Source organism: Trichomycterus rosablanca, chromosome 12, assembly GCF_030014385.1.
Source record: "Trichomycterus rosablanca isolate fTriRos1 chromosome 12, fTriRos1.hap1, whole genome shotgun sequence".
In the NCBI taxonomy this organism is placed as follows: domain Eukaryota; kingdom Metazoa; phylum Chordata; class Actinopteri; order Siluriformes; family Trichomycteridae; genus Trichomycterus; species Trichomycterus rosablanca.
This window is the reverse complement of record NC_085999.1, coordinates 6,699,644-6,716,719: the sequence shown is the minus strand read 5'-3', so window position 1 is coordinate 6,716,719 and position 17,076 is coordinate 6,699,644. Positions and strand designations below refer to the sequence as shown.

The window sequence follows — 17,076 nt, the reverse complement described above, 5'->3', positions numbered from 1 at the left end:
CTCACAACCTCCAAATAGTAGGGCAAAGTGTTTCCTTTTGCACCACCCAAAGGCCAAAAAGTTTGCAATTTTTATAAAGGGTGGAAAGAGGAGGCACATATAACAGTGCTGCCAACACACTCTAAGATGGCAGGACAATAGAACTGTAGGAATTAATGATTTAAATGATTAAAACAGATTTGTACATTTGCAAACTTTGTACAGTTCTTACAGTAATACTGCGTTTTTGGCACCATTATAGTACCTATCTGTAAACAATATTTCAGTAGAAAAACACCATTCACTGTGGTTTTAATGATTTTTCCTTTTCATAGAAAACGAAGACCAATTTAATTATAAATAATTAACAAAATTAAATACAATACATTCACTGTTATAATATAGTTTACATTTAAAACAAACACACATCAAGTCAGTTTGACAGGTAGTGAAAAGAGTCTTTAAAGGAACTGGTATTGCACTTTAAGTGACACCTTATATAATCTGAAACACTCTAGGTGCATTTTACCATAACACACCATATCTACATGAGAAACGATCACATTCATGAGGACACTGGTAGTGAAATGCTGGTATTTTGTGATCCTGATGAAAACTGGTAAACAGCAAGTAAACAAGCTTTTGCAGATGCTTTCAGTTCTAGTTTGTTTGTTTTAAAAGCTCAGTCCATCGTCGCTGAAAAAACCTTCTCATACTGTGTCCTGCACGTCCAATATTAGAATCATCTTCATTGAACTTCTCACAGTTCTCAAAGACCAGGTTAACATCAATGATAAAAGTTTCCAGATTTAGGTATCTGAGTAAAAAGGACAAAAAAACCCAGTTAAAATGAATTCCAAAAAATATAAAAATACAATACAATATAAAATGCCAAACAGAGAAATAGAGACATAGATAGGACAGGACATAAATCCAGTATATCCTTTGAATGTGCTATCCATTGTTGCAAATTTAATACAATAAAAAAAATATGTGCCACAGCATGAAAAAAAGAAATAGCTTTAATTGTACACCTACAACAAGTGCTAACAGGATGTGTTCTAAATAAAGAGGCCTACAGAAGCGTATCGCTGCCACACAGATAAAAAAAAAAAAAAAACGTCAGTATGTCGTTATAAAGACAAAAAATGGATTTATTTGTGAAATGTCTTCTACGTTTCTCAGTTAGTTTTATGATGGTCCATAATTCATAAGATGAAGTGGGAGCTTGATAAACGGTTTCATTATAACCTTTCTTTAGATAAATAGATGTCATCTTAAAATTAACATAAAATAGTTTTTGTAGTATGTTGACTATTTTCATTCGTGTAAGAAATAATAAAATAAGAAGGTCTTAGGTGTTTTTTCAACCACTTATTTAGATCGGAATGCCGATTGTCAGGCAAATGTTAAATATTAAACTTAGTTTAGACGTTGTTGCACTGTTCCTAAAGGAGAATCTTGATCGGCACGGCAAGCTGCAAGGTTATAAGCTACAGCATCTTGCATGTGTGCAAGCTGTCTCTCCATCCGCAGATACGCTTTAGTCAGCTATGCAGCATTTAAGGTAATGAACTTTTCTCGTTATAACGACATCCTTTTCTCGTTATAACGACATCCTTTCTCGTTATAATGACATCCTTTCTCGTTATAACGACATCCTTTCTCGTTATAACGACATACTTTCTCGTTATAACGACATACTTTCTCGTTATAACGACATATTTTCTCGTTATAACGACATACTTTCTAATTATAACGACATACTTTCTAATTATAACGACATACTTTCTCGTTATAACGACATACTTTCTCATTATAACAACATACTTTCTCGTTATAACGACATACTGACGGCTTTTTTTATCTGTGTGGCAGCAATACGCTTTCGTAGACGCCAGTAAGTAAGTATTTAAAAATCCAACAACACTGCTGCACTCAAGGACCCAAAAGTGGCAACCTGGCAGGGGTTTACTAGACCAGTACTGTAACCACAAAGGTACCTCTGCACTGACATCATCTGGTCAGTGGGGGCACTATGTAGTCCATTTTCATTGATAAATGGACTACAGTAAGTAACTTACCCCCAAAGTTTATCTGTATGTTAGGTCCAGCTTATTAAAGAATTAATTAATATATAGACAAGATATTCAGGTGGCCACATATTTTTTGGTATTTTATGTTGTGAATTCCCATAATGTGCTTGTGTTTGGATGAAATACATACTGGCTATTAGACAGTTTATCCTGAATAGTAGAGAAGTCCATGGGTTTCTTGATGATCTTGCGGTATCCAGGGACTGATTTGGGATTGACAGGCGTCATGAAGGGCCAGGCGTCCTGATGTGACTGCAGCTCTGACAGAAGCAACCTGCAGCATAAACATATTCTTTATTTTTAAGTTAAATTGTAATAATATGGCAGTTTGAGTGATAAAACAGGGACTTTTCTGCCTAGCAACACCACACAGTGGGTAATAAATGTGTCTGATACCTGCAGAGCTCCAGGTCTTTATTGTTGTCTCGTGCTGTTTTAGCCTTTTTCATTTGAGGTGAGCTTTCTTTGTTGATGTTGGTACTTGGACTCTCTTCTGCTTTTCGCTTTTTAGCTTCCTTGCCTTTTTTCTTGGATGTGCTGCTGGGACTGGCGCTGACCATGTCATCCTCTAAACCCTCACCTGTCGCACTGGCTTTCTTACTGCGTTTGGCTTCCAGTGGTTTATTCCCCATACTGCTGCGACTGGTCTGCTTCTTGTTTTTCTGTGGTGAGTCACTTGCCTTCAGAAAAAGTATAAAAAAGTGAGAGAATTATTGAAAAAAGACCCAGTTAATGTATATGACATGCCACTTATGCGTAATAATTTCACAGTATTATCTTCCTGTGAAGCTCAATAATGAATGTATAATGTCCTTTATTGTTTGTTTATTAGGATTTTTAACGTCATGTTTTACACTTTGATTACATTGATGACAGGAACAGTAGTCATTTACCACACAAGGTTCATCAGTTCACAAGCCATGGACAACCTAGTGTCTCCAATTCACCTCATTTGCATGTTTTTGGACTGTGGGAGGAAACCGGAGCACCCGGAGTAAACCCACGCAGAAAGGACCCAGGCCACCCCACCTGGGGATCGAACCCAGGACCTTCTTGCTGTGAGGCGACAGTGCTACCCACTTGTTTTTTTAACATACACCCAAAATTCGCTACTAAGGTGTTCTTAATTCAGCTATACAAATAAAATGTTGCCAGGTGCATCATTTTCTAGGACATTTGGCTAATTTTGACATTTTGATGCAGTTCAATCATTTTGTCTGCTGACTTAATTTGGATGATTTGTATGCATTAGATTACTTTTATTATTTTATTATTGGCACATGAGCATGCATGATAGCAACTTTGTTTTTTCACATGCATCACTGAAACCAAACTAAAATATCCTTTAAATATTGGAAAGTATAATAATAAATTACACTTTTCTATTGTTTATCTTTTGTTTGAGATTTTTCCAGTCACCTTTGATTTTGAAATGGCTTGCAGCCCTGCAAACCATTTGGACAATTTTTCATGACTGTTTAAATGTGTGAAAGTTATACTATGAATGTAATGGAACAAAAGACTAATGCAATAACTGCTATACAATGCTTGTACCCCCATTTATTAAGATTTCAAGGGCAGTCTGGAATTTTAATGATGCTGTAAGTTATTTTGTTTCCTGTGGTTAAATAGAAGGGCATATTCAAAACAAAAAGCTATTACTGTAGCTAAAATCTAGTTTGCAGGGGTTTTTTTGTGTGTGAGTGTTTTTTAATGCAGGTTCAATTACCTTGGCGATGCAGGAAGGACAGTACCAGTCTCCCTCGGGTATAGTGCTGATCTGAGGTTTATGGCAGTAAGTGTGGCATCCTTTATCACAGACATCACACAGAAGCAACAGCTCCTCATTGTCCCCCTTCTGGCAAAATTGGCAATACTGACAACAAAACAGAAAATAGAGCTCAGCATCATCAGAGAACTCAACACTACTCCTACTAACCATAATAAATCCTCATTACAGGTAAAAATGGCTGGCAGAATTTGGTTTGGAATTAGCTATAGGGAACATGTCCTCACTAAAGTTACATTTAAACATATCTATCTATTCACAACTGCGTTTTTAAGAGTAAATTAAAAGAGTACACCATGATTAGAGACTATCAGTTTTCTAAAACATCAGTACATTACTACCAGTCTAAGTGTATACTGATAAAATCAATACCAATAATTTGGCTATTTAAAGAACATGTAGTAATTACTTCAGAAAGTGGAGCCATTTGCCATATATACTGCTCCTTACCACTTTCATAATGGATCTCTCCCATGCAATGGAGCGCTGCAGCTGCTGCAGACAGAGTGAGAGTTGAGCACCACTGCGTACTTCACTCAGTGCTTTTCTCCACTGTTTCATCCCTGGAGCCAGGTCTTCCTCAACTCTGTACAAAAGAATCAAAGATTCATTAGCAAACATTCCCAAACTTTTAGGAAAGACACAGTGTGGAATAACCCACAACCAGTGCAGACAGCAGAGTCTAGGGCTGAGCAATAATAATAATAATTTAACAACATTAAAATGTGAAAAGATCTATGTTTCAATAAAAATATATTAGTTATTTAAAACCTTATATTTTTTACAACCCTAAAAATCAAAATCTAAATGAAATCTAAACTTTCAGGTCATTTGTACACAACGAAAATGTTTTTATTTTAGATAAGCTAAGTTCTGTTGCATTTGATTGTGTATAATTAATTAGGGAAAATAAAAAATAATGACAATTATAATGAATTGTGCTGCCCTGGATAAAGGTAATTTAGATAATATAGCTCTAGGTAAAAGATAACACACCAATATTTCAAATTTCTACCTTACAAGCAAACATCAACTGTAATGTAGATATAGTTGAATGCACCAGTCTCATAGAGCAATGACAAGCCATGAATACAAAGCAGAGACAGGACAAGTGCAGATGGAAAAAGGACAGGAAAACCAGCAAGCGTGAGTGACAGGATCTCCCCAAAGAGGGAGAATGCGCAAGCAAAAAAAAGTGAAGTTTTGGATGGAGCTAGGATGCTGGATGACCTACCCGTCACCATCAGTACTAGGGGATGGTGCAGGAGCTGGTACGCTCACCGTACCCACGTTATCCACAGTGATCTGAATGGTGGTGCTTAATGGGCTCTTCAGGTACCTTCGCTCGATGTTCTGCTCCAGCTCGGACAGCTGTAACACTGCTATGTCCAGTGGGTTATTGGCTCGCCGTATAATCTGTGTGCTGGCTTTGTGTGTTGGCTCGCTTTCATTCTCTCCTACTGCCTTGTGCTCATAATAGAGCAAGTCTTCTCTCTCAGACTGTGGCTCTGGAGGCACCCAACCCTAATCAACATGAAAGACAGAAAGACTGTTATCTATGAACCATGGCTTATGGTGGACTTCAAGTCCAAGTCCAAAACTCAAGTACACTCGCATTTAGTGAATTTATTTGAGAGGGGTTGTAAGGTGTGGCAAAAAGACACTCACTTTCACTTGCAGGCTGGCAGAGGTGACTTTGCGCACAAGTTCTTCCACTTGTTGCAGCACAGCAATGTCCATATCCATAGCATGCTCCTCAACACACCAGTGCTGTACCGTCTCTTTACACACCTGACTCTGCTCCAGCTCAGACACATCAATCACAACAGCTGCACAAATACACACAAAAAAATCCATACAGAGCAGTGGTTACAGATAGATCCCACAAAACAGCAGCACTTTCTACATGAGCATAGAGACAAATAGTTTCACGTACATTCTGTTTTATATGATTAACTACCTGTTTCATGCCAAAATGTGTGTTAATCAGAGCAATATTTTTACATTAAGGTTTTATCAAACTGTGTCTTTAACATAAAATATAACATCATTCAGTTAAATATCATAAAATGCATGCAATAATGGCGCACAAATGGCACAGCGGTACACACGTATGTAGGTAATATTTCAGCCACAGAACAAACATAGAACTTTATCAACATTTAAAATGTTTGGATGCATTTACATTACATTTACATTTTCGGCATTTAGCTGACGCGTTTATCCAGTGACAGTATACAATCTAAGCAATTGAGGGTTAAGGGCCTTGCTCAAGGGCCCAACAGTGGCAACCTGGCAGTGGTGGGGCTTGAACCTGCAAACTTTTGATTACTGGTCCAGTACCTTAACCACTAGGCTACAACTGCCCTATGGATGCTGTACTGACACAAACCATTTGTTTAATTCAAATAAAACAAAACATAGAATGACCATGAGTCAATATTTAAAGTAAATTAAAGTAAATTTTAAGTAAAATCAGGTATTCCATTTGCTTCAGGTATTGTTGGCTCAATTCTTGACAATTTTTGATTCTTGACACAAAGACTGTCATTAATGCAACAATTACCAGTGCCAATAGCTCCCTCTTGTGGAGAAACTTCTGTCTGCTAAACATGATTGTTTATTTTATTTATTTATTAGAATTTTGACATCATGTTTTACACACTTTGGTTACATTCATGACAGACACAGTAGTTACTCATTACACAACATTCATCAGTTCACAAGTTTAACGTCAAACACAGTCATGGACAATTTTGTATCTCCAATTCACCTCACTTGCATATATTTGGACTGTGGGAGGAAACCGTAGTTCCCAGAGGAAACCCACGCAGACACGGGGAGAACATGCAAACTCCACACAGAGATGACCTGGACTGCCCCACCTGGGGCTCGAACCCAGGACCTTCTTGCTGTGAGTCGACAGTTCTACCCACTGAGCCACCGTGCAGCCCAAACATGATTGTAAATGAGATTATATAGTTAATATGGCAAGTGTAATTAGCATGAAAAATATAATAAAATAAACAAAGAACTACTAACAAATAAAGTCTTACCATCTTTGTTCTTAGCACAGACTTGCATGAGGTAGTCCATGTGTTTCTGGATCTGTTTCTGCAGGACTCGCTCTCTAATCCCACGAGGGTGGCACGCATTTACAATACTACTCAATTCCTGAACGTTTGACACCTTCCACCAGCCATTCAGCATTTCTGTAAAACAAATTTACATGTACGGTTACTTCCAATGCATCTGAGCAAAATGTTCACATGCCTGTGTAGGTCAGTGTTGATGTGCTACCTTGTGGGATGGGCTGTGGTAATGACAGATCTGGATTTTTAACCATCTCTAAAGCTGGAGACAGGGCTTCAGGAGATTTCTCATCAGATGATAATGGAGACTCTCTCTTACTGGTGGGGGACAGGAAGACATTCCCTTTTTCATCTGCTGATTTTCCACCTAATGCAGGTGACAAGCCAAAGGATTTATTTGGGGTGCTAGTTTTGGTTTGCCAGTGTTGTTTAAGGGCAGACTTGGTCATGCCATTGATAGCAGTGGGTAATTTGTCCTTAGCATTGCAGTCCTGAGACAAAAATGACTGATTTGTAGAAGTCAGAGACAAGTCATCACATGGTGAACGTGGTAGGAGGCTAAACCAATGAGCATTTCTTTCAGTAAGTGTCCAATAGAGTTGGTTAATATGTAGCTGATGATGCTCGTTGCCAGAAAAATTAGGGCTTAGTAGAGGAGTCCACAGCTTTGATTTAAATTCCTGGTTAGAGTCAGTAGTACGATTTTCAAGTAATGCTTCCTTGGACACAGGTCCTTGAGGGGGTCTGCTTGACTCTGAGGACATTTTTGTCTCCCCCATCAGTTGGCTGAGTTTGGAAAAAGAATCTGGTTTTTGCAGAAACAAATTAAGTGAGTCTTTTTCTTGCCGTAGATTCAGAGAGGATGCTTTACAGTTCACTTGGGGGGTGGTACAGAAAGGTTTTTCAACTGGTACTTCAGTGGGTTCCTCTTTCACTGGGTCCTGCTGAGCATTCTGCAGTCTCTCACTCTGAACCTCATGTGGACCTGAGGAAGTGGTTACAAAACAACAAGCAACAATAAGACTGGAGACCCAAGTGTTCCACATCCGAGCACAGATTAAAGAAAAAAATTGCAGTGAGCAGCCATGTAGATTTGCAAAAGCTCTGAAACATTCTCCTGGTTGATATCCACACTGAAAATGTGCTCACCAAGTGCTGCTGACAGCTGACACTAAGAATCAGATCTTTATTTATTTCCTTTCATTAATTTCTTTATAATTTCTGGTCATTGTTTTTACCAGAACCATAGACTATAGACTATAGTGAACTGAGTATTTATTGGTTATTATTGATGATTAGTGCTCTACAGCAGGAATCGCTATATTAAGAATAATAACTTTTTGGCCAATTTCAAAAGTAATCAATTCAGTTTTGGATTAAAAATCATAAACGGACACAAAAGAGTGATTTCACTTATTGGACAGCCATTTGAAAATGACGTGCTCAGTGTATTTTTACTGATTTACTGCACAGACTCAAGAAAAAAAATTAAATTGATAGACTTTAACAATGTTAACACAGTACACAATACTTAAATGAAAGAAAATCTGGATTACAAAAATTAATATTTAATTCATGTAATTCTTACCTTCTCCACTTTCTAAGCTCTCGACAAACACCCCTCCACACCGGGGAAGCACCCAGTAGCGCCTCTTGTAACGGTCCTGTCCCAACATCATCGAACGCAGGGAGTGTGAGGACTCGAACAGCTTACGACGGACCTGAAGCTGTTGCTGTGAAAGATGTGTGTTCATTACTTGCATTCTTTCCTATAACTATAACATTTCTATTAAAATGACAAGGTTTGATTTCAATGGTTTCATTTGATTATTTACCTTTTTTAATTTCTCTATTTGTCTCTCCAGTTCTTCCACACTGGCTACTTGATCATCATCCTGAAAACCACAGTGATTCATACAAACCTGTGTTACAGAGCTGATTAGCTAACTGCTGTTATATTAGTACGGTATATGAGAACACAAACCTCCTCGTCACATGTCTCAGATTTCTTTCCTTTCTTTCCTCCCTCCTCATCTTCCTCATCCTCCTCCTCTCTCTGGTCATCGCTGTCATCCTCCTCATCGTCCTCATCCTCGCTGTCTGCCACTTTCTTCTTGCGCTTACGGCCAGCGGTAGGGGTCCCCTGAGACTGGTTCTCTTCACCTCCCACGTTGCTTTCACGTCTGCCTGTTCGCTTAGCGTGGATGCTTTTCAGCCCACACACACACACACACACACACACACACACACACACACACACACACACACACAGACACACAGACACAGACATTATTTTATCCTTATAGCTGTCATGTCAAGATTTATGAGTTCACTGTCTTTCTGCAGAGAATCAATATATTTAATTAAGCAGAATGAAAACTGCTTCAGTGTTCTACTTACTTGCGAAGACTGCCCTCAATGACCCACTTTTCTCGCCGAAGGTTTGTCATATGCTCAATATTTTTGTCAATTTCTCTGTAGACCAGAGAAAAGAAAATGAAACCCGTGATCAGATGGATATATGTTGCTTTCACTATTGAATTTACATGTTAGAAAGGTACTGAGCTTACATGACAATACTTTTGCTGCAGGCCAGCTCGTTGACCAGAAAAGCAAGTATGGAGGCTTTCTGAGTGGGTGTGTGGGCATGAAATGCTTTGGTTCTTAAACTCTCCACCAGTGACGAGAGCTCTGTCTGACCGCAGTGAGCAGACATGTAGATTTGCAGAATCTCTGATACATTTTCCTGGTTGATATCCACACTGGAAATGTGCTCACCAAGTGCTGTTTTAGCCTACCATATCAAAATATTCCAAAAGTACAGTTAAATATAATTAGTTAAATGTCAATCTTCCAGGTCCTTTGTTTTAAAAAAAAAAAAAAAAAACACATAAACAACAAATTTGTTAAAATACAATAACAATATATGTAATTCAGTAGACATTCAAACGTACTAGTTATCCTGTGTGTGTCAGGTAGTGCCATATGATCTAAGAATGATGTGTATCTGAGTAACACAGTGTATGCATTTTTCTCACCCGTTGCCCTGAAGGAAGTCCTGGGTCACACACTGCAGCAGAGAGCAGGCATATGAGTAGATCCTGCAGTAAAGCTGCACCTGGTTTCAGATTGAGCAGCCCTGACTGCAGCATTTGTAGAGTGGGCGGTTCAGTGTCCAAACGCAGCACCTTCCAAAAGCAGCGCAAAAACTGCATCGCCATCAGGCAGTCCGCTACACAGCCACTCGGCAGGAGCAGACCGGGCAACCGGGACAGCTCAGGCAGGGCCTACAGGATGAGGATTAGTTTAGGATAATCACATGTTCAGAATTACTCAGCTGATATGTGCTGCTTGAGAATAATTAAATTGTTCTGAACTGACATATTCACTCTCCAAACTGGCAGATTACATTTAATGACCAATCCAATAAGCCAAGCATGTCCAAATGTCTACCCAAAAGTTTTGATGACCAGTGAATTCTTTCATAAGACACATTAATAGGTGGAGCATGAATCGGGATAGTTTGTAAAATGCAGTAAAACTAAAATTTACATTTACATGAACCTTCATTCAACTATCAAAAGTACAAAGAAATGATGTTTTGGATGACCATTTCATTTTGTAAATATAAACCATCATGAAGAGAATCAGGCAATGTCCACCACAGACTGTTAAGCAAGTCTTGTATCAAGCAAGAATGAACAAAACTTGACTTGCAAAACTGCAAGGATTCTTAGTTTCTAATTGATTATAAAGTGAAATTACAACAAAAGGTGGGCGGCACAGTGGCTACGTGGGTAGCACGGTCACCTCACAGCAAGAAGGTCCTGGGTTAGATTCCCAGGTGGGGCGGTCCGGGTCCTTTCTGTGTGGAGTTTGCATGTTCTCACCGTGTCCGCATGGGTTTACTCCGGGTGCTCCGGTTTCCTCCCACAGTCCAAAGACACGCAAGTGAGGTGAATTGGAGACACTAAATTGTCTAAACAAGACTGTGTTTGATATAACCTTGTGAACTGATAAACCTTGTGTAATGAGTAACTACCGTTCCTGTCATGAATGTAACCAAAGTGTGAAACATGACGTTAAAAATCCTAATAAACAAAACAAACAACAAAAAGAAATGTGATGAAACACACTGGTATATTGGTCAGTGAAACATTAAATATCTTTGTACCTTCGTCATTTAAACAAAAATGCAATTAACAGATTGCAGATTTTTGTTTTTATTGCACTTTACAAAGTGGCCCAACTGTCTGGAAATGAGGTTCGTAAAATTCAATAAAAAATTTTTTTTACCAAACTTTGGACTCTTGCAATTAACTGAAAGCTTAAACGTAAAAGCTGGTCATTTTGAGAGGTAGTACAATCTGCAGCCACTAGATGGCAGTGCTGTCAAAGCACTGTCAAAGCAGCCAGTGTGACAATGACTGCAAACAAATAACCCGGTGTACCGAAATAAGTAGAATCATGTCTTTAAATACAGCTTTTATGACTGTTCTATGTATTCTATGTATTATATTACAGTGGCATCACAGTGGTTTAGTAATAAGGATACTAAAGCCAAGTTTTTTTTTATAAAAAAAAAACAACAAAAAATGTCATCCAACCCCCAGGAAGCAAACGGACAGGACGCCTTTATTTGTCATATATACATATACACGTGTTCAGTACAACAAAATTCATTCTTCGCATATCCCAGCTTGTCTGGAAGCTGGGGTCAGAGCGCCGGGTCAGCCATTGTACGGCGCCCCTGGAGCAGAGAAGGTTAAGGGCCTTGCTCAAGGGCCCAACAGTGGCTGCATGGCAGAGCTGGGATTCGAACTCTCAACCTTGTAATTGATAGTTCAAAGCGCTACCCACTAGTCTACCACTGTCCCTAAAAATAGCTGACATAATCCTGTCATTAATTAGATGTTAGATGCTGTAAAACATGGTCATAACAGGTATTATAAGAGTGTTATGTTGCCAGAGTTGGTCATTTTAATGACAGACTCTATATACTATATATGGCAAGAAGCTGTCAGGTCATGTCAGTGTCATGACAAAGGGTTTAACTGTTACAAAAAGGAACCAAAACCCCACCAAAACCACTAAATACTATATTAAACATTCAATATTATTGAATTATAATTTTAATAACAACAAGAACAACAACAGTGATATTGATATTAATAATAAACTATTATTATTATAAGGTTTGTGTAGGCATACTGCTTTTCCACATATTTCTGTCAAATATTTCTGTGGTATCCCTCATCATGTACTTTATTATCCAATCTACAAAAAATAGATCTTCAAAACAGCTTTGAAACAGCTTCTCGTTCAGCTCTAAAATAACATGATTACCTTTTGATCTGCTAGACAGAGGTCTTCATTGGGTTTGTTCAGTTCTTTAACCATTTCCAGCTCCAGCCGCCTGAGCTCCAGTTTGCGCTCTTTGTTCAAACGTTTCTCATCTCTTTTCTCCTGCTTTAGACGCTCTCTCTCCTGTGGCCAAAGTTCAGTCAAGTGAGCAGTGTGGAGCCACGGCACAGTGCAGTGCAACGTATTACTATTCAACCCAGCACTTACAAAAGGCTTTACTCAAGAGACACATTCACACTTTTATTCACAGTCTATATACTTTAGTAAAGGAGAAATATAGAGGGTGGGAGAGAGTGTGACTGTGAGAGGTAAAGTAGTAATACAGGAGTTAACTGTAGGTTATTCATCAGCTAACAGGACAGTTTAGGGCCTTAGACTAACACTATACATATACTCCATTACAAATCCAGTAAACATTGTGTAAAGCTGGACACACCTCTATTTTCTTCCGAGTCTCCAGGGCTTTCACTAACATCGTGTGTTGCCTTCGTCTCTCCCGTTCCTACAACACCAATAAAAACACCATTAACCATCACACACATACGTATAAAACAGCTTAGCTAGAATGTTTTTAAATAAGAGTATTTTAAGAAGATTTGGTCAAGCACAAGCAAGCAAAGAATCAAGTGAAACGAACGAAAAGGACGATGCCAAGAAGCTCATCACATGGTGCAATGCATGAATAAAGCTAAAAAAAACTATTGCTTGATTTTGTTTAAGTTAATAATGTAATAATACATATCTGCAAAGTCAACACTAGCCAGTTTAACATCAGCCAAACAAATAAGCGTCATCTATGCAACTTTCTACACAGAGCAAAGCGACGTGAACAAGGGAGGGAGATGCAAAAAAAATCCTCCATTGGTGTTGTTAATCAATGTAGTCAGACATTAAGCTGTGATTAAAATGTGACTGCTGCCTGTGTGCAATTTAGCTCATCACATGAAAAACAACCCATTTTTCCACTGTTCTGTTCATTTATTCATTCATCAGGGTTTATGAACGTAAGGAAAAGATGTCAAACAGACAGTGACCTGACTCCAGGTTCAATCCCAGAGATGCGGTGTGGAACTCTGATACAATTTCAATTCATTTGTTTGTAATCAAAGCACCAATTTGATCGTAATCCTCCCTATAAATTCTGGAAGAATCAGGAATAATGTGCTTCCTTTAAGACAGAGCCTTCCCCAACCTTTTTTGCACCATGGATCGGTTTCATATAAGATATAATTTCACGGACCAGCAGGGGCGGGGGAATTTAAAATAGAATAACTATAGAATGGAAAATCAGTGTGAATCCTGAGCTTTTTCGCAGCACTGAGACGCTGCTCCCACCTAGTGGTGATTGGGGACAATAACACCCAAAGAGTATTGAAAATGTAATTGCTTTTGTAGCGATCTTTAATTATCTATTCTTTTTGTGCGGCCCGATAATAAATGACCCACGGACCGGTACCGGTGGTTGGGGACCACTGCTTAAGACGTTAAGTCAGACACTAACTGCAGCTAATGCAACATCACCGACCAGACGAGGGTACTTGGAGGAAAATGCTTACTGCTTCTTTTACATTAGCTCACAGATTTAAAGACATGAAAAACTGATCAGTGTAGCATGTTAACCAACAAATTGTGCCGTATCCAGCATTCTGTTTCAAGCAATACATTTTGTCAATTCTGGTTTTCATAAAGCCACTTATTTTGGCACTCAGTGATCACATCAGATGCTCTACAGCTGAAAGCACTGGGAGAAGATTTGGTTTTCAAATGTATCTTGGGGAGACTGACACATTTACACATGCAAAATGCATCTCAAGTCACATCCTGAAGAATTTCAAACCACAATTTAAATCTGTTTTGGGAGCATAAGAAGTATATTCACACCTTTTTAAGAGAAAAAGCTTATTTTTATATTCAAAATACAAACAGGTTGTACATAAATATGATCTTGCAATATGTTCACTCTGTAAACGTTTATGAAATACTTCTCTCTCCCTGGAACAGACGGGTAATGGACAGTATGCAAGAGCCATGCAAAACAAATGCAGAGTTGATAGCAGCCAGCTCACGCATCGCAACGTACAACCACATCACAACACAGTGGAAGATAAACAAAAGTAAACATACCCATACCATATCTAGTCTATGCCTCTCCAACTCCTGCCAGAAAGAGTTGGCATAGAATTGAGGAAAAAAGAGACAAAATAACAAACCACCCATATGAGCAGTTCCCAAAGCTTGCAGTACAAAATATTTCAGAAATACAGAATAACAAGCATTAGAATTACAGGGAGAGCTGTGAAAAAGGCTTTGATTGAGAACTTCCCCCCACCAAACACAAACAAGCTAAATTGTAGGAGACTGATTGGGATTTGAAGGCACAGGATGATGATACGAACCTGGTGTTTCAGAATGATGGCCTGTTGTCTGCGCAGTTCCTTCTCCTGAACAAAGTTAGAGCAAAGATTATATTTAATTATAATGAATTTTGATGAATTGTTACTGTGTGTAAAAACCAAATCTCACCTGGATTCGTTTTTCAGCCTCGAGTATTTTTGCATTAACAGCATCCTCTTTCCTTTTTCTCTTTGCCTAAAACAAAGGACAAAGTATGTATTCAATACAATAACAATGTGGATTTCCAGTGAGGTGTTTTTCACTATACAAAATGAGTCCTAGTGGAAAATGACATTTTGGTTATCACTGTGTTTGACAGCAATCCAAACATTAAGGTTGTTTTTGTTTTAAGTGCCAGTAAGTACAGGGAAAATAACTGAATCTTTTATGCAAAACAGGAAGGTTAACATTATAAGGGTGTACTCTAAATCAGAAGCCTTTGTCATGCTTTGTCCATAATTATTTAAAACCATCAAACCACTTTAAGAGATCTAAGGATTGTGTTCAAATTATTAAGAAGGTCCTGGGTTTGATCCCCAGGTGGGGCGGTCCGGGTCCTTTCTGTGTGGAGTTTGCATGTTCTCCCAGTGTCCGCGTGGGTTTTCTCCGGGAGCTCCAGTTCTCTCCCACAGTCCAAAGACATGCAAGTGACTAATGAAATTGTCCATGACTGTGTTTGATATAACCTTGAACCTTGTGTAATGAGTAACTACCGTTCCTGTCCTGAATGTAACCAAAGTGTAAAACATAATGTGACAATCCTAATAAACAAACAAACAAACAAACAAACATGTTCAAATTATTAAGTCAGAGAAAAAATGATAGCTGCAGAAATAATTGACAACTGCAAAGCTGCCTTAAGTGTTTTATACCTGCAGAAGTGTATGTACACTTTTAACTTCAGTAGTACTGTATGCTGTAATTTTAGACTTTTATTCTTATGCCTATATTCAATTTGTCTGTATGTAAAACAAATTAATATTCCACTATAAAAACATCACGTAATTTCACATTTAGCGCTGGTGTGTTTTTCTTACCTCCAGTACCTGCTGAGCTCGAAGCTCTTTCTCTACACGTATCTGTTCAATTCTCCTCATCTTCTCCTGTTTAAGTGACAAAGAAAAACAGTATGAAGCTGGGGTTGGGAAGAGGGGATTACACATAAAAAGCCCCAAAAGAAAGCAAAGAGAACATGCACTGTAATTAAGTTGCTTAAGCTGGCTTTTAAAAGGCCATAAGGATTTCAATGCAGTGTGAAATCTGTGAAAATGTTCGTTCTTGTTGTAAGAGGGGCTGATGGGTGTTGTGCTGCCTGTATGAAGCTGTGGGGGAGTATGTGTTTGAAGCATCTACCTGCTGCTTTAAAATCTTCAGCTGCTCTTTTTGCTTCCGCTTCTCCTCCGCTGCCTGCAGGGCTAAAATCACACAACACATGCTCAGACCTACTCCAGATACAGATTCAGCTGGAATAAATGGTTAAGATTAGGAGATTTGTGTTTGGTTAGAGATCTGGTAATATGGCTTTCAAATCTAGCATGAGGTGATAACACACTGGATTGTTTTATTTATTCATTTATTTATTTATTTTCACTAACTGCTTTTTTTTTGGTTCAAAGAAAGTGGTCTTGGCATCCTGAAAACACCGGGCACATCTGAGTCATAGTCAGAATAGCATTTAGAGCACACTGTTCAAATTCAAAGCCTGTGTAAATATTTTTCATTGACTATACTTGATGTGCGCAGTCACAGTGACCCTGCAACTTTCTAAGATTTTGAAAATAAATATCAGTATTGTTGTGTGATGACCAGAGATGTCCAGAGATGCCAAGGCATCAGACACTCAAAAACAATAGTGCAACACAAAATGCTTTGTTATAATAGTGTAACACAAGATTTTAGCACCGGTCACCTCTAATGTGTGCAGTCACTAACTAAAGAAGAAGCTGGAGTAGATTCTCACAGAGGCAGTAAGGAGATTTACACTGTGCCCCATGTGAACCCTCCACTGTACATGCTTGTGACTCAACCAGACAAAAAAGGTTTCCTTTTTGTATCTGACATTCAGGTCCTCAGTTTGTCGGTCTTTTTTTCATCCTGAGGGTCTTTCAGAAGTGCTTCCTCAGTGAACACTTTCCTTACTCTAATAGAACTGGACAACAGTCTATGAAAAACATATCTGCTGAAACCCTGTTTAATAACAATATAGGTTAAGGAACATGCTTTTTTATTTTTAAAGAATTTAAGACATTAATAAGTGCATGTTTAGTTTCCATTTAAGTGCCCATTAAAGAGGTGGTTCTTTAGTCATCGATGACTCAGCTCTTCCTACAGAAAGGGAAAGTTTATTCCACCACACTGGTGC

The 17,076-nt window shown here is 38.5% G+C and overlaps 1 protein-coding gene across 2 annotated transcripts in view; it reads right to left on the bottom strand.

Moving 5' to 3' along the window:
- Positions 1 to 294: 294 nt before the first annotated feature.
- The window catches only part of LOC134324172 (bromodomain adjacent to zinc finger domain protein 2B), a 30,515-nt gene continuing 13,733 nt past the window's right edge, over positions 295 to 17,076 (bottom strand). Inside the window, exons 13-34 of one of the 2 annotated variants that reach the window (XM_063005861.1) lie at positions 16,068 to 16,129; positions 15,752 to 15,817; positions 14,844 to 14,909; positions 14,717 to 14,761; positions 14,451 to 14,477; positions 12,757 to 12,822; positions 12,303 to 12,443; positions 9,995 to 10,243; positions 9,527 to 9,750; positions 9,357 to 9,431; positions 8,941 to 9,163; positions 8,792 to 8,851; positions 8,545 to 8,689; positions 7,165 to 7,941; positions 6,921 to 7,076; positions 5,533 to 5,693; positions 5,099 to 5,388; positions 4,315 to 4,450; positions 3,805 to 3,951; positions 2,472 to 2,755; positions 2,206 to 2,349; positions 295 to 796 (exon numbers count right to left, since the gene is read on the bottom strand). In XM_063005861.1, the coding sequence (XP_062861931.1) occupies positions 640 to 796; positions 2,206 to 2,349; positions 2,472 to 2,755; positions 3,805 to 3,951; positions 4,315 to 4,450; positions 5,099 to 5,388; positions 5,533 to 5,693; positions 6,921 to 7,076; positions 7,165 to 7,941; positions 8,545 to 8,689; positions 8,792 to 8,851; positions 8,941 to 9,163; positions 9,357 to 9,431; positions 9,527 to 9,750; positions 9,995 to 10,243; positions 12,303 to 12,443; positions 12,757 to 12,822; positions 14,451 to 14,477; positions 14,717 to 14,761; positions 14,844 to 14,909; positions 15,752 to 15,817; positions 16,068 to 16,129 (3,701 nt within the window). In that variant the 3' untranslated portion in view covers positions 295 to 639. The remainder of the gene's footprint in view (positions 797 to 2,205; positions 2,350 to 2,471; positions 2,756 to 3,804; positions 3,952 to 4,314; positions 4,451 to 5,098; positions 5,389 to 5,532; positions 5,694 to 6,920; positions 7,077 to 7,164; positions 7,942 to 8,544; positions 8,690 to 8,791; positions 8,852 to 8,940; positions 9,164 to 9,356; positions 9,432 to 9,526; positions 9,751 to 9,994; positions 10,244 to 12,302; positions 12,444 to 12,756; positions 12,823 to 14,450; positions 14,478 to 14,716; positions 14,762 to 14,843; positions 14,910 to 15,751; positions 15,818 to 16,067; positions 16,130 to 17,076) is intronic. The other variant, XM_063005862.1, reaches the window with a different exon arrangement.